This window comes from Crotalus tigris, unplaced genomic scaffold (assembly GCF_016545835.1).
Source record: "Crotalus tigris isolate CLP2741 ecotype Arizona unplaced genomic scaffold, ASM1654583v1 scf7180000017601.7605149639:7615979, whole genome shotgun sequence".
Taxonomy (NCBI): domain Eukaryota; kingdom Metazoa; phylum Chordata; class Lepidosauria; order Squamata; family Viperidae; genus Crotalus; species Crotalus tigris.
The window spans coordinates 1,741,452-1,759,726 of record NW_024096505.1 but is presented as its reverse complement, the minus strand read 5'-3'; the positions used below and the strand labels follow the sequence as shown (position 1 = coordinate 1,759,726).

The 18,275-nt window shown below is 38.7% G+C and overlaps 1 protein-coding gene across 7 annotated transcripts in view; it reads left to right on the top strand.

Moving 5' to 3' along the window:
• The window catches only part of PDE9A (phosphodiesterase 9A), a 79,839-nt gene that overhangs the window by 21,972 nt on the left and 39,592 nt on the right, over positions 1-18,275 (top strand). For 3 of the 7 annotated variants that reach the window (XM_039368901.1, XM_039368893.1, XM_039368875.1), the window contains 2 exons: positions 15,775-15,829; positions 17,573-17,643. In XM_039368901.1, the coding sequence (XP_039224835.1) occupies positions 15,775-15,829; positions 17,573-17,643 (126 nt within the window). Of the gene's footprint in view, positions 1-10,540; positions 10,631-10,668; positions 10,893-15,774; positions 15,830-17,572; positions 17,644-18,275 lie in introns of those variants that run through there. The other 4 variants (XM_039368866.1, XM_039368848.1, XM_039368884.1 and 1 more) reach the window with 3 other exon arrangements.

Sequence of the window (18,275 nt, the reverse complement as noted above, 5' to 3'; positions counted from 1 at the left end):
CTCCCATTGACGTCAGGCTAGGGACCTTAGAGAGTGCATTACAGATCAAGAATGACTGAATCCAAGGCAGCCAGAGGGAAAACCTTGGTTTTACCCCACATCTGTTATCAATTAGTAATTTCTGCATTTTTCTCTAGGATACTGAAGGGTGAGGGAAAGAATCCTGTTTCTATCCCTAATCCCTAGGTTTGCAAAACAACCCCAACAATAAAAATACATTACTTTTGAGAATATGGCATACTTTAATCTTGTTATTTTATGGTGGGGGGGACCTACAACTGTGGTTCCCCAACTATGAGGAAATCACCGTGCATACTTGAGTGAACAGAAGTAGAGAAAAGGTTTGCATGGAAACCATGTGTTGTTTGTCACCTTCTTCAGGATATAGTGAGTGGGATAGTTCTTAACAGGGCTTTTTTTCTCATAGAACGCCCAGAACGGAGTTCCGGCACCTTTTTTGGATGGAACCTTGTAGGGTAGGCAAGGTGGGTTGTATGACGTGTGTGAGTTCCAGCACCTTTTTTTTTTTTTTTTTTGGAAAAAAAGCACTGGTTCTTAATCCAAAGAGTGGCCTAAACAGATACTTTGGCACAACATGTTACTTTTGCACAAGGGATCCCCTAGCAGGATCACTACTTGTTTTCCCTAATAATGCTTTGAACACTATCTTACTTGATTATAAATTCTCACTCTGAACCAAAAGGTTATAAAAACATCCACTTTCCCTCTTACTGGGCCACAGATCAGATGATACTGATAACAAGAAATTATACATGGAAAATTACTGCTTGCTGTCTGTGGATTTTTATTATGAAAGTTTGCAACAGGACTACAATTTTTCCACAGATATTTCCACAGCTAAGTAGGATAATAATACCTTAATCGCTCTAAGAAATATTTATAGCCTGGCACTCTATGGGTTATCTTTGGAAATGTCTGATGAAAGTTCATAATATAGCAGGCAGTTTTACACAGCTCAGGCAACCCATCCTTTCCAGCAGATTCACTGATTTCCAGTACATTTTTAAGCTAAGTTTTCTTACACATTTCAGCTCTACCTTTCTGATAGGAGAATTTTCTTATTGTTACATCTAGAATATTTTTATCTAGAGAAAATTACCTTCGTGCTGATATATTTTCAGTAATGACAGAGATTATCCATCCATCCATCCAAAATGAATTCACTGTTCAATTTTTTCCCAGAGGAAAAAATCAGGAAACAAATTGTTGGAAATTCCCAACACATCTAGAAGTCACCAACTGAGGGAGGCTGAAAAATTTTTTCTGAATCTTTCTCCAAAACTCAGAAGGATCACAGTGACTTTTCTTGGATAACATGGGGAAATGTCTCTGCTTGGAAATTTTGAAGTACAGGTAGTCCTCAATTTATGGCCACAATTGAGCCCCACATTTATGTTAATCATGGGAAATGCTGCAAAGGTTGTAACTGTGAAAAATGGTCATAAGTCACATTTTCTAGTTCTGTTGTAACTTTAAACAGTCACTAAATGAACTGTTGTAAGTTGAGGACTACCTGTACTATAATGCCTCTCACCATTTATTCATATAGGATAGTGTTAAGTCCTTTGATCAACGATGAAAGGCGAAGACTCCTCTTGTGGTTCACAGCTCTTTATTTGTTAACAGCTACTCCAACTCTCTGACAAAACAGCAAGACAGGCAGGCCTCTCTTAACTGCCCAGAGGCCCGGACAAAATTGCAACAAAACACGGAGCGCTTTCGTGCCTCGTGCCATTGCAACATCCCGAGCCTGCTTTTGCAGGCTCAGGACACAACAGATAGGGTGCATGGTTGACCTACAATCTGATCACACTGTTATCTGGAAATATATTGGTTGATGGATTGATTATATTCCATCTAACTGACTCCACCCCTTTATGGATTACTGCCTTGTCGTGGCGAAGGGGCTTGCGTAACTCAATGAAGCTATAAGCTATGCCGTGCAGGGCCACCCAAGACGGACAGGTTATAGCAGAGAGTTCTGACAAAATGTGATCCACTGGAGAAGGAAATGGCAAACCACTCCAGTATCTTTGCCATGAAAACCCCATGGACAGTACTAAAAGGAAAAAAAGATATGACGCTGGAAGATGAGCCCCTCAGGTCGGAAGGTGTCCAATATGCTACTGGGGAAGAGCAGAGGGCTAGTACTAGTAGCGCCAGAAAGAATGAAGCGACTGGGCCAAAGCCGAAAGGACGCTCAGCTGTGGATATATCTGGTGGTGAAAGGAAAGTCCGATGCTGTAAAGATTTTTTCTCCATAGGAACCTGGAATGTAAGATCCATGAATCAAGGCAAGCTAGACGTAGTCAAAAAAGAGATGACAAGACTGAACATCGACATCTTAGGAATCAGCGAACTAAAATGGATAGGAATGGGTGAATTTAACTCAGATGACCATCAGGTATACTACTGTGGGCAAGAATCCCTCAGAAGAAATGGAGTAGCCTTCATAGTCAATAAAAGAATAGGAAAAGCAACACTGGGATACAATCCCCAAAATGACAGAATGATCTCAATTCGAATCCAAGGCAAACCATTCAATATCACAGTAGTCCAAATCTATGCCCCAACCACTGGTGCTGAAGAGGATGAAATTGACCGGTTCTATGAAGCCCTACAGCACCTTATAGAATTAACACCAAAAAATGATGTCCTTATCATCATGGGGGATTGGAATGCTAAGGTAGGAAGCCAAAAGATAACCGGAATAACAGGCAAGTTTGGCCTTGGAGTACAAAATGAAGCAGGGCACAGGCTAATAGAATTTTGTCAAGAGAATACGATGGTCATAACAAACACTCTTTTCCAACAACCCAAGAGACGGCTCTACACATGGACATCACCAGACGGTCAACATAGAAATCAGATTGACTATGTGCTCTGCAGCCAAAGATGGAGAAGCTCTATACAGTCAGTAAAAACAAGACCAGGAGCTGACTGTGGCTCAGATCATGAGCTTCTCGTTGCAAAATTTAGGCTTAAATTGAAAAAAGTAGGGAAAAGCACTAGGCCACTCAGGTATGAACTAAATCATATTCCTGATGAATATACAGTAGAGGTGACAAATAGATTTAAGGAACTTAGATCTGATAGACAGAGTGCCTGAAGAACTATGGATGGAAGTTCGCAACATTGTACAAGAGGTAGCAACTAAAACCATCCCAAAGAAAAAGAAATGCAAGAAAGCAAAATGGCTGTCTGAGGAAGCTTTGCAAATAGCTGAGGAAAGAAGGGAAGCGAAAGGCAAAGGAGAAAGAGAAAGATACACCCAATTGAATGCAGAATTCCAGAGAATAGCTAGAAGAGATAAGAATACCTTCTTAAATGAACAGTGCAAAGAAATAGAAGAAAACAACAGAATAGGGAGGACCAGAGATCTCTTCAAGAAAATTGGAGATATGAAGGGAACGTTTCATGCAAAGATGGGCATGATAAAGGACCAAAATGGCAGAGACCTAACAGAGGCAGAAGAGATTAAGAAGAGATGGCAAAACTACACAGAAGAACTATACAAGAATGAGCTTAACATCCCAGATAACCACAATGAGATGGTCACTGACCTCGAACCAGACATCCTAGAATGTGAAGTGAAATGGGCCTTAGAAAATCTGAGCAACAACAAAGCTAGTGGAGGTGACAGTATTCCAGCTGAGCTATTCAAAATCTTAAAAGACGATGCAGTAAAAGTGCTACACTCAATTTGCCAGCAAATTTGGAAAACTCAACAGTGGCCACAGGATTGGAAAAGGTCAGTTTACATTCCAATTCCAAAGAAAGGCAATGCCAAAGAATGTTCAAACTATCGCACCATTGCACTCATTTCACATGCTAGTAAAGTTATGCTTAAAATCCTACAAGCTAGACTCCAGCAGTATGTGGATCGAGAACTACCAGAAGTACAGGCAGGATTTCGAAGAGGCAGAGGAACTAGAGATCAAATTGCCAACATACGCTGGATCATGGAGAAAGCTAGGGAGTTCCAGAAAAACATCTACTTCTGCTTCATTGACTATGCAAAAGCCTTTGATTGTGTGGATCACAACAAATTGTGGCAAGTTCTTAAAGAGATGGGAGTACCAGACCATCTCATTTGTCTCTTGAGAAACCTATATGCGGGTCAAGAAGCAACAGTGAGAACCGACACGGAACCACTGATTGGTTCAAAATTGGAAAAGGAGTCCGGCAAGGCTGTATACTGTCGCCCTGCCTATTTAACTTATATGCAGAGCACATCATGAGAAAGGCAGGGCTAGATGAATCAAAAGTTGGAATTAAGATTGCCGGGAGAAATATCAACAACCTAAGATATGCAGATGATACCACTCTAATGGCAGAAAGTGAAGAGGAACTAAAGAGCCTCTTGATGCGGGTGAAGAAGGAGAGTGCAAAAGTTGGCTTGAAACTCAACATTAAGAAAACCAAAATCATGGCATCCGGCCCTCTCAATTCCTGGCAAATAGATGGGGAAGAAATGGAGGTAGTGACAGATTTTATTTTTCTGGGCTCAAAGATCACCTCAGATGGGGACTGCAGCCAAGAAATTAAAAGACGCTTGCTCCTGGGGAGGAAAGCTATGGCAAATCTAGACAGCATTCTAAAAAGCAGAGACATCACCCTGCCAACAAAAGTGCGTATAGTCCAGGCCATGGTTTTCCCAGTTGCAATGTATGGCTGTGAAAGTTGGACCATAAGAAAGGCTGAGCGCAAAGAATTGAGGCCTTTGAACTATGGTGCTGGAGAAGACTCCTGCGAGTCCCTTGGACTGCAAGGCGTTCAAACCGGTCAGTCCTAGAAGAGATCAACCCCGACTGCTCTTTAGAAGGCCAGATCCTGAAGTTGAAACTCAAGTACTTTGGCCACCTAATGAGAAGGAAGGATTCACTGGAGAAGAGCCTAATGCTGGGAAAGATTGAGGGCAATAGAAGAAGGGGACGACAGAGAATGAGATGGCTGGATGGAGTCACTGAAGCAGTAGGTGTGAATTTAAATGGACTCCAGAAGATGGTAGAGGACAGAAAGACCTGGAGGAACATTGTCCATGGGGTCGCGACGGGTCGGACACGACTTCGCAATTAACAACAACAGCTGACTCCAGAATAAAAGCATTATCTAGAAACAACAGTGGATATCCTTTAACTGCTACTCCTGCGATATATGCTTTTCTAAATGTTTACAGTCATATAGCCCTTTTGGAGAGTACTGCAACACTCTTCCTTATTAATGGGTCCCAGACATCAGTGTCTCCCATTTGCAATCCTCTCAAGATTTCCCACCGTTGCTTCCATACAGATAGTCCTTGACGTACGACCACAATTGAGCTCAAATTTTTTTGTTGTTAAGTGAGTCATTTGTTAACTCAGTTTTGCCCCATTTTACCATCTTTCTTGCCACAGTTGTTAAGTGAATCACTGTAGTTGATAAGTTAGTAACCCGGTTGTTAAGTGAAACTGGTTTCCCCATTGACTTTGCTTGTCAGAAGGTTGCAAAAGGGGATCACATGAACTTGGGACACGGTCATAAGTATGAACCAGTTGCCAAGCCTCTGAATTTTGGATCACATGATCATGGGGAATGCCGCAAAGGTTGTAACTGTGAAAAACGGCCATAAGTCACATTTTCTAGTTCTGTTGTAAGTTGGAATGATCACCAAACAAAATGTTGTAAGTTGAGGATTACCTGTATTTTGTCTTTACAATCTAATAATAAACATATTACAGAGAAAAGGGTGTGGCAACGGTACAATGTTTATCATGTAGGAACTTTATAAAACCCAGAAGCAGCTTTTCTTCCCTCCCTCCACTGCCCACCATTGAAACACAGAAAATCAGCAAATCAAGTCAAACCATGTCCAAGGTTTTATATATATATAAAATATATATACCTCAGAAAACATATATATATATATATGTTTTCTGAGGTTTTCGCGGGTATTTGTATGTAGGTCTTTGGTTGTTCGGGTTTTCTCCCACGTAAAACTGGAAGTGTCTTGGCGATGTTTCGAAAGTCGAAACGTCGCCAAGACACTTCCAATTTTACGTGGGAGAAAACCCGAACAACCAAAGACCTATATACAAATACCCGCGAAAACCTCAGAAAATATATATATATATATATATATATATATATATATATATATATATATATATATATATATATATATATATTACATTACATTACATTACATTACATCTATATATGTATATGGACTGGTATGCTTATATGCAGACACATTTTAATACCAAGGCTACCATATATATATATATATATATATATATATATATATATATATATATATATATATATATAGGTCTTTGGTTGTTCGGGTTTTCTCCCGCGTAAAATTGGAAGTGTCTTGGCAACGTTTCGACGAAGTCACATTCGTCATCTTCAGGCTGGTGTTTTTAGCTTCTTGCTTTGAGCAGCAATGTGTGGTTTTAGCTGTTTCTTCCTTTTAACTGCCAGTGAGGGTATGAACTGATTGGATGGGAGCTTGGCTGTGTTCTGATTGGGTGGAGGTGTGTTCTGAATGGTTAGGGGCTTGGCTGTGCTCTGATTGGCTGGGGGAGTGTTCTGTTTGGTTGTGCTCAGGTTAGTCTGAGTTGCAGAGGGGTTTAAGATTTTGGGGTTAGGGAGTCGTTTGTCAATAAGGGCAGGTTTCCAAATGGCTGGTAGGCGGGAGGTATCATCTCGCTTGTTCATGCTGTGTGGGCGTTTTTCTATCTCGATGGCTTCTCTGATTATTCTGTTATTAAAATGTTCACTTTTGGCAATGGTTCTGGTATTTTTAAAGTCAATTTCATGTCCTGTGGCTTTAAGGTGTTGGACCAGGGAAGATGTTGGTTCCTCTTTTTTGACTGAGTTCTTATGTTCTTCAATGCGTGCACTTATTCTTCTGTTGGTTTGTCCGATGTATGTGGTGGGACAAGTGGTGCATGGGATTTCGTATACTCCTTGATTTTCTAATTCAATTTTATCTTTGGGGTTTCTAAGGATGGTGGATATTTTTCTGTTTGTGCAGAATGCTGTTTTGATGTTGTGTTTATGGAGGATCTTACTGATTCTGTCTGTGGTGCCTTTTATGTATGGGAGGAGGGCTTTGCCGTTTTCTTGTTCTTTGTCTTGGATTTTAGTGGGGGTTTCTTTTTGGATTAGGTTTGTAATCTTATTTCTATGGAATCCATTGGATGTTAGTACATTGGTGAGAGTGTGTAGTTCGGGTTTTAGGTGTTGTTCGTCAGCTAAGCGTTTTGTTCTGGAGATGAGTGTCTTGGCTACAGAGTTGATCTGTGCTGGGTGGTGGTGTGAGAGAGCGTGCAGATAGCGGTTTGTGTGTGTTTTCTTCTGGTAGATGGTGTGTCCTAGGGAGCCATTGGATTTCTTGTAGACTAAGACATCTAGGAAGGGAAGTTGGTTGTTAGCTTCTGTTTCCATGGTGAACTGTATTTTGGGGTGTAGGCTGTTGAGGTGTGTGAGGAAGTTGTCCAGTTTTTCTTTCCCATGTGGCCAGATTATGAAGGTGTCGTCTACGTATCTGAGCCAGAGTTTGGGTTTGTGATCCGATTTTTCTAGAGCTTGGGTTTCAAAGTGTTCCATGTAGAGGTTGGCAATGACAGGTGAGAGGGGTGATCCCATGGGTGCTCCTTCTGTTTGTTTGTATTTTTGTCCGTTATAGATGAAGTATGTGTTGGATAGGCAGTGGTTGGTCAGATCTAAGATGTGTTTGGGGGGGTTATATTTGTTTTGAATAGCTGTCAAGGCTTCTTTGATAGGCACTTGGGTGAAGAGGGATATGACATCGAAGCTCACTAGTAGGTCGCTGGGCTGTAAGCTTTGTTTCTTTATGATCTCTATAAACTGGAATGAGTTTTTTACGTGTGAGGTGATGGATTCTGCATAGGGCTGTAGTTGTTTGGCGAGAAATTTGGCTAGGTTTTGTAGAGGTGAGCCTATGGAGCTGACTATAGGTCTGAGTGGGGTTCCTTCTTTGTGTTCACCCAAGTGCCTATCAAAGAAGCCTTGACAGCTATTCAAAACAAATATAACCCCCCCAAACACATCTTAGATCTGACCAACCACTGCCTATCCAACACATACTTCATCTATAATGGACAAAAATACAAACAAACAGAAGGAGCACCCATGGGATCACCCCTCTCACCTGTCATTGCCAACCTCTACATGGAACACTTTGAAACCCAAGCTCTAGAAAAATCGGATCACAAACCCAAACTCTGGCTCAGATACGTAGACGACACCTTCATAATCTGGCCACATGGGAAAGAAAAACTGGACAACTTCCTCACACACCTCAACAGCCTACACCCCAAAATACAGTTCACCATGGAAACAGAAGCTAACAACCAACTTCCCTTCCTGGATGTCTTAGTCTACAAGAAATCCAATGGCTCCCTAGGACACACCATCTACCAGAAGAAAACACACACAAACCGCTATCTGCACGCTCTCTCACACCACCACCCAGCACAGATCAACTCTGTAGCCAAGACACTCATCTCCAGAACAAAACGCTTAGCTGACGAACAACACCTAAAACCCGAACTACACACTCTCACCAATGTACTAACATCCAATGGATTCCATAGAAATAAGATTACAAACCTAATCCAAAAAGAAACCCCCACCAAAATCCAAGACAAAGAACAAGAAAACGGCAAAGCCCTCCTCCCATACATAAAAGGCACCACAGACAGAATCAGTAAGATCCTCATAAACACAACATCAAAACAGCATTCTGCACAAACAGAAAAATATCCACCATCCTTAGAAACCCCAAAGATAAAATTGAATTAGAAAATCAAGGAGTATACGAAATCCCATGCACCACTTGTCCCACCACATACATCGGACAAACCAACAGAAGAATAAGTGCACGCATTGAAGAACATAAGAACTCAGTCAAAAAAGAGGAACCAACATCTTCCCTGGTCCAACACCTTAAAGCCACAGGACATGAAATTGACTTTAAAAATACCAGAACCATTGCCAAAAGTGAACATTTTAATAACAGAATAATCAGAGAAGCCATCGAGATAGAAAAACGCCCACACAGCATGAACAAGCGAGATGATACCTCCCGCCTACCAGCCATTTGGAAACCTGCCCTTATTGACAAACGACTCCCTAACCCCAAAATCTTAAACCCCTCTGCAACTCAGACTAACCTGAGCACAACCAAACAGAACACTCCCCCAGCCAATCAGAGCACAGCCAAGCCCCTAACCATTCAGAACACACCTCCACCCAATCAGAACACAGCCAAGCTCCCATCCAATCAGTTCATACCCTCACTGGCAGTTAAAAGGAAGAAACAGCTAAAACCACACATTGCTGCTCAAAGCAAGAAGCTAAAAACACCAGCCTGAAGATGACGAATGTGACTTCGTCGAAACGTTGCCAAGACACTTCCAATTTTACGCGGGAGAAAACCCGAACAACCAAAGACCTATATACAAATACCCGCGAAAACCTCAGAAAACAAATATATATATATATATATATATATATATATATATATATATATATATATATATATATATATATATATATATATATATATATATTACATTACATTACATCTATATATGTATATGGACTGGTATGCTTATATGCAGACACATTTTAATACCAAGACTACCATACCTGAGCTGCAAAAATCAAGTCAGCCACTAGATGACTTAATCCCTGCTTCTCAAAAAAGCAGTGAGCAAGAAAAGATTGATTTTTTTTCCTTGCTAATTTTAACCGACTCCCAATAGAGAGAAGCATTTAAACATACATCAAATAGACAGAATCACAGGAGCAATTAAAATTCTGGCAGACTAAATCGAACCAGCAAACAACATTGCCTACAGTTGTTTGGCTATTGGTGGAAGCATGGTCAAAAAGTAGAGGACTCTCCCCCCTCCCCCAGCTACTTATGACTCCTTTTACAGCATGAAAAATGACATGAAGGTGGAAAGGTGCAATAGGAAAAATACAAGTGTGTGTTTACCTGAATTTTGATATTTTGATATTTGATATGTCTACGATTATGGGTCTTCTGACAAATCACAGCAATTTTCCAGCTACGAGTTGGGGGGGGGGGAATGATGCCTTCCTTTACTGAAGTTGCCAACTTTTTATGGCAGAGGTCCTGTGGATTTCATAGGAGAGATACAATGGTCAAACGGTTCCTTAGCAGGCAGTGAGGAGGAAACTTTCAGCTACTGAACTCTCCTTGAAGGTTACATGGGAAATCCACCAGCGAAAAGAAGAGGAAAAACTTGGCAAGACCTTGAAGTCTTCAAGCAGTTGTGTCCACGTTTGTAGAACACCTTGCAAATTTCAGTAGTTGAAACTTCTCTGTTTCACAGTTTCTGATAACTTGGGACCCTGGAATTGCATAAATAGTTAATGTGGATTCAGGAAAAGAGACCTTTGTCTCTTTAAGGCAAGAGGAACTGCTAGCTGTATATCTTTACTGTGCTGTTGGGTTATAAAAACATACGTCCTCACTGTTTTATTACATCTATAAACATCAGGCTGCAGTTGACTGTTCCCTGGATTAGAATGTCCTAGGGCTAAGGCTACATATATTTACCTAGGAGTAAGTCTCATTTAATTCAATGCATGTACCTTGTGGGTAAATAACTTTAAGCTTTGCACGTAAATTTAGAAAATGAGAGGGACAGAAAGTACAATATCTAGGGCAGGGATTCCCCCCCCCTTTTTTTTTAAACTGGATTGTTTTTATAGGACTTGGTCATGCTCATGTAAGCTTCAGGCAGTGCCAAATACTGAAAAGCAGTGAATGTGGGATACAATTTATTCTTGGTTTGGCCTTTTATATCGTTCTGTGTCGGTGGATGGTAAGCAGAAAGAAATCTTTTATGCTACTTTTAATTAAAAGCACTTCTTCTCCTGGTTCAGTTCTTGGATTGCTGACAAAAGTAGGGAACTGCTTTCTTTTTGAATAGATGAAATTTGCTTGAGCTAACCTTGCTGTTTATTATTTTGTTTTGCTTTATTGAAATACAGTAACTAACCAATCTCTTGCACAGGATGAATCTATTCAGAAGCTTTGCTTTAGCTTAAACCTTTCTATGATTATTCACATTCATCATCACAGATGAATCTTTGCAAAAATGCTAACTTGGAAAGATAATAATGTATTATATTTTATATATACACTATATATCAGAAAATGAGTTTGAATGAACACATGCTTTAAAGTACATAATCAATGAGTTTAACTCCTCACATAAACATTTAGTTATTTATTGATTTCAACAATTTCTGCATAATAGTATTTCTTGCTTCGTGAGAGTAGGTCTAAATATTACAGTTATTTAAAATAGTAACTTTTCATGGAAAATGCGTTGCTAAAGATAATTTGTGTATATCGGTACTGATCCATAATTTGATTAATCTGAAGTATTATGTTTTAAGGGTTCCCAACTTGCAGAAATTCTAAAATACATGTATTTATGAAATACATAGATAAATGGCTATTAATTTTATCTTTATATAAGGACTTTGTATTCAAATCCTAGTGTTTAAAAGCAATGCTCACATGCACACACATGCACACACATTTAATTTTGTCTTTACATTAAGTTCATGCATTGTGGCTGTTAACATTACAGATTGAATTGTTTTATAGCACATGCAACATTTTCTTTAAAGAAAAGAAAAGAAAAGAAAATTGGAATCTCAGAGCTGTAGGCTAGATTAGGAAAGTGGAAGGAACATCATTTAAAATGACAGTGGCAAATCATGGATGTCTCTATTAAATCACCAGGAAGCGAGTTTAACTTGAGGGAATGTTTATTCATCTGTGAACAAACATTCCCTCAAGTTATGTAGAAACCATAGATTTATTTTTACTACTAAATAATTGGCTTCAGCAGTTTCTGTTAAGTTTCCCAGATCATCTGGCAAGCCACTATTGGAGACAGTTTATTAACACCTTTGATCTGTGACTTTTCTTGATTCCTCAAACCCTGATGAATAAGAAAATGTGCAAAATATTCTGAAATATCACTTCCACATGCAACAGTTAAATAAAGATCAATTTGTATTACTGTAGAGGTTCAGAAATAGCCTGAACTTTTGTATATCAGAAATCTAGTATACTGCTTTTCTCCACTTTAGGAATAAACCTGGATTTTCTGTAGTCCCAGCTAATGCTGGGTAGATATATAGGGCCAGATTGTCTTTTTGGCAGATTTCAATAAATTTATTTTGTTTGTTTGTTTATTTAAAATATTTGTATAACCACTCATCTTAAACACCTCTGGGCAGTTCACAACAATAAAATTAAGTATAAAACATAAGTCATAAAACTATTTTTTAAAAAAGCAGCACTTCAACTGGTTTCTCGTAACCATCTCCAAATATCCTCATTCTATCTCAATATATATACATCTTTTAAAGGTTTTATGTATGTTAAAATGCTGCATCAGACACTCTTAGCCATATAACCTTTTAAGATAATCACCCAAAAAATAGCTGTACTGGAAACTTTTAACACTACCAGCAAAATCTGTGCGTTTGAATATTGTGGCAATAACTTCAAAAACCTGAACAGTGACAGTTGCATTGGGCTTGATTGTGTTCCTTGCAAATTCTGTCACATAAAGATAAATAGATGAAATATTATTTTCAGGATTGTTTAAGGAATGAGAAGGCCCGATGCAACATCAAATATGGAAGCACTCTTCTGTATCAGTTTTAGCGTATGATTTCCAGTAGATTCTACAAAATGAGATGTAAGAGGAAGAATCAATACATTTTAGAAGAAATAACTCTTTCTTCTGATGATGTACAGGAACAGAACAGATTCCCTCACTAGGCAGTAAATTCTGCCTAGGAGAATAACTTGGTTGACTGATGTACTGTTTTTGTAACAAGAACAGAGTCTATACCCCATCAAGAAATGGGTTATTAAACGATGCTGCCCGTGGTGGGAAAAAAAATCAGTGTCAGATTTGGAGTGCTAGACAAGACAGAATGACTGCTAACCTCTAATACAGTGTTTCTCAACTTTGACAACTTTAAGATGGGTGGACTTCAACTCCCAGAATTCCCCAGCCAGCAAATACTGGCTGGGGAATTCTGGGAGTTGAAGTCCACCCATCTTAAAGTTGTCAAGGTTGAGAAACACTGCGCTAATACAATTATATTTTCCAAACTTAAAATCAGACTGAGGGAATGTATACAATAAATTGCCAATGTGGGCATAATTATATTGGGCAAACTGGAGAATATCAGCATCCTGGAACATTGCAACAGATTTTTCTCCAGACTTATTAGAGGGTCATTGTATATCCATCCGAAATAATTAATAACAGAACAGAGTTGGAAAGGAAGTCTTCTAGTCCAACTCCCTGCTCAAGCAGGAGACCTATACCATTCCAGACAAGTGGTTGTCCAGTTTCTTCTTATAAACCTCCAGTGATGGAGCACCCACAATTTCTGAGAGAAAGCTGTTCCACTTCTTCATTGTCCTCACTGATAGGAAGTTTCTTCTTAATTGCAGGTTGCTTCTCTCCTTGATCAGTTTCCATCCATTGTTTCTTCATCTTGCCTTCTGGTGCTTTGGAAAATAAGTTGACCCCCCTCTTCTTTGTGGCAGCCCCCCAAATACTGGAACAGTGCTATCATGTCAATCCCAGTCCTTCTTTTCTCTAGACTACCTAATTCTTGCTACCATTCTTCATATGTTTTAGTCTCCAGGCCCTGTAACCAGCTCAATTATATTGGTGTAACTGAGTTCCCCAAAACACCAATGAGCTGGTTATTCAGATGTAAGGACTTTGAGCAAATTAAACTAGTTCCCATACATAGGAGAACTATTAAGAGCTATAATTTTCATGGTATTTATGATTGTTTGTGGGTATTATGCTACATTGAATTCAGGCTATATATAAAGATGTAACAACTTGTTCCAAGTTTAGTTTTAGTTCTATGAAAAAAAGAGTTAAATGACTAGTAAAAATCAGTTCTGTCATTTCACTAATAAATAGCCATGAAATAGCAGTTTATACTCTATGAATAATATTATTTATTAAAGATACCAAATCCAAGTGAAATACAATGCTTTTGCTAAAAGGAACAAATGCAGGCTTAAAGCAGAGAAAAAGTGGAAAAGAAGCATTATGAAAAGTTGTTGGCTTTGAAAATAATCTGATGATGAAAATATAGTTTTGAGAGAGCTAGATGAAGAAATAAGCAACACAAGAGGTTTAGAACACAGTACTTGGAGTAAAAATGTAGAATTGGCATTGTGACAATTATTCTGGACCTTATTTAGCATTACATAGCAGGTGGGAGCATGTATAGGTAGTCCTTGACTTACAAGAGTTCATTTAGTGACCATTCAAATTACAATAGCACTGGAAAAACTGTTTTTCACACTTATGACTTTTGGAGCATCCTCATGGTCACATGATCAAAATTCAGATCCTTGGCAACTGACTCGTATTTATGACCATTGCAGTGTCCCAGGGGTCATATGATCATCTTTTGCAGCCTTCTGAGAAGCAAAGTCAATGGAGAAGCCAGATTCACTTAACAACTGCATTACTAATTTAAGAACTTCTATGTGTCACTTAACAACTTACAGCAAGAAAAGTTGTAAAATGGGGCAAAACTCACTTAACAAATGTCTCACTTAACAACATAAATTTGGAGCTCAATTGTGGTCGTAACTCAAGGACTAGCTTGACTAACTCAGTCAAGGAATCTTGACTGATCTTGAAAAAGTAAACATGGTCAGGCATGATGAGAAAACTGCTAGGAAAATGTCAGAATTGTAGCTAAACTAGGAGTTGGAGATGCATCCCAGAAGGTAATTGCAAAATATTTCCATACTATGGAGTATATATGAATGTGACTTGGTTGGGAAAATTGAGAATTAACAGAACTGGCAGTGCAATAGGGTACTTCAGGCAACATCAGAAGGGGAAGATAAATAAAACCTGTCTGAAAGATGCAATAAATCAATATTAGAAGTGGCCCTAATATGTAACTACTGTGTCTCAGATGTGAGAATATAATTAAGGCATTTGGTAATAAAGCAATATCAAAAACTAGGCATCAAGTGAGCCTCCTTATGCAGGCATCCCGCACAGAGAGGCCACAGCTACCTACAAAAGGCCTTTCCATGCTATTATTTTGAAGGTCTTTGTGAGTAAACATACATGGAGATTATATATTTACCCACCAGAGGAGAGCAGTGAGCAAAATGCTTTGGCTTTGTATTTTCCTCTGTTTCTTTTGGCATTTTTGTTGTAGCGAGTTCTGAAAAAGTTGAGACAAAATGGATGTACTCCAGTGCAAGAGTGTGCCTACTTAAGCATCAAGAGAACTTCAGATTCCATGGAATAGACATTCCCATGTTCCAGCCATGCAAAATTCCCTTGTCACAAGGGAGGGGAGGGGGAATCTGAAACTAAAACTGAGTCTCTCATCTCTGAAAGGAGTTGCCAGTCTATTCAGTGGCTTCTTGGGGCCTAGTGAGTTCCTGATATGAATAGGACAGTACAAAATCCATAGTTCTAGTTCTCAGGACAAAAGGAATACTGGAGTAATATATTTTTAATCTCTTCTATTTTACAAACAGTTAGGATGACAAAGCTTGTAATTTTTTCAAAAGACATTATTTGTCAGAGTCTATTGTGGGATATAACTGGTTTCTTTTTTCATGATTATCAACTTTCTTATAATTTTATATTTTATTTCTAATAGAGAAAGAACAATTGTTTCAGAATTTGCTGGAGCAAGTGGTTGAACAACTTTCAAGGTAACCCTTTTTCTATACAATAATTTTAAAACTATGGAGCTTCCACAGAGGACTCCTGCCCTGGGGCTGATTTGCAATTTCAGTGTGTAACTTGCAAGCCTGGAGCGCCACGGAACTTGGAGGCAAGGCCATTTTCAGAATTGCAGAAACTTTTACCTCACCTTGCCTGTCCTCACTTGAACTTGGTGCTTCTCTAGTCAATTTCATAGGCAAACAAATCAGCAAACCTGATCTTCCAGTCAGTTTCTAAATTCCTGCACAGCTCTACTTTCTTTGCTTGTGTAAAGAGTATCCCTGGATACTTGCCCCCTCTCACTCACATTCCAACATCTGGTTTCAGGGAGCCACCACTTAACTGTACAATTTGAGGCCCTACCCTACCATGGCTGTACCTAGTGGGAAAATCCCTGGCTGTTAGCTAGAACTTATGTGAGACCATCATCTTGGTTTTCAGTCATATGCAAAAAGGAGGTATTTGGATAGCCACAAAACTTTCCCCTCAAACCAACAGGTCAGATTTTTTGAACTGAACAACAAAAGCTAGTGTGCTGTAGTGGTAAAGGTGCAGAACTAGAAATGGGGAGGCCCAGACTCTCATCCATCTACAGCTGCATAAGCTTACTGGATGATTCTGGGCAAGTCACCCTCGCCTAAGCAATCCCACAGGGTGGTTGTTGTAGGGCAAATAACAGGACAGAGTATGATCTGTGCCACCTTGAGCTTATATATAACAAGTAGAATACAAATTAATATAGAAATGCCAGTAACATATATTGGAAACATGGAGGAGAGGGCTAGCAGAGTGGTATTTTAGCTTTCTAGGTGAGACAGAAGTGAGGGGAGTTTTCTTACTCTAGGAGCTACCATAACTTGGAAGAGAGGGCACTGACTGAATGGCAATTTTTACATTGGTCTACTTGTTATTCGAAATCTAGCAAGATTAAAAAATACCGTAAGATTTGTTTCAAAATGCTTTGGTGGTTTAGGAATAGAAATGGTGCTGTGCTGAAGAGCCCTATTGTACATCCTTCCTTCCTTCCTTGCAGTTCTCAAACAGTGTAGTCTGGAGTGGGGAAAATGGATAAGATTTATTCATTGAAGGCTACAAAAATATGCATCCATGATTGAAATGAAGCCACTTTAAATCCAGTGCTAAGGAAACATTCCCCTTGTTGCAATGTATACACTTTCTTCATATTGAAAAAGAAAAGAGAATTATCTTCATTATAGATGAAGTTTTAGGAAAAATATACATTTAACTTGAATCAATTTCATAAAATTAAAATTAGCCCAAATCATGGCCAGTTTATTATATTTGAATAAACATGGATATGCAGTTGCCCATTCTAGAAGTGTAAAACTGTATATCACTATAAGTTTATATTTACATGTAGCAAATAAAGCACTCCTAACATGTATACTGATTCCTCCATTTATTTCAGAGAAGAATTGTTTTACATGTCACTCATGAAGGAGCCTTATCTTTCCTTCTAATCTGAATTAAATGGGGAACCTTTATGGACAGGAGGGGATCCATAGGTTGAATGTAAGATTTTCATATCAAAAGCTGATCTTTAGCTGGGAAATAGATAGTAACTGGACACCTTTAGTAGTTTTATTTTGAAGTATCTTTCAGTGCATTCAGATATTGCCTTTCAGTATTTATTTTCCCATCAACAGATATTATGTTTTTCACGCATACCTTCTTACTTAAGTTTGGGACTGTTGTTATTTCCTCTCCAGGGTATTTAAAATTGATGAACTGAAAACTGAAGTATTTAATCAACTGGCAATGCTGGAGAAGAGAATGGAACGTGAGTTCTTTTTTTCTACTAGTACAACAGAATAGAAATTTTATTGGTTTAATCATCTGTCCATATTAAATATATAAAATGTATACCAGTAAATACAAAAAAAAAAATAGTAGGATATATTCCTGATAAATTGACACACTATAGTTAACCCCAGTCAGATCTAAACAAGCTGTCCTCTTCAAAATGGCCTTTGATATACAGACTGTGGCCTTATTAGTGATATGCAGATTCATTCCCTGCAGAAAGTAACATAGTTGCTCCTGGGTGCCCCAATATTTTTGTTGTTTTTAAATACTCTAAATAACCAGTCCTTTTTGCAGAATACAGTTTGCAATCAATGAGGATATGTGCAATGTCTTTAACTGCTGGTGCATCACAGATACACAATCTTCCTCCAAATGGAGTTCCATAAAATCTCTCAGATCTTATAATGAAATCAGATTGTTCAAAATGAGCTTTAGAAAAAAAACCTCTTTGATGTTGAGGCATATAAATTGTTAAATATTTTTCTAACTGGGAGGCTAATTTGGGTTGAGCCAAGCATTTCAAGGAATGTGATGCAATATCATCTTGGGCAGCCACATCCATTTAGTTTCTCTGAAATATTTAATAATAATAATAATAATAATAGT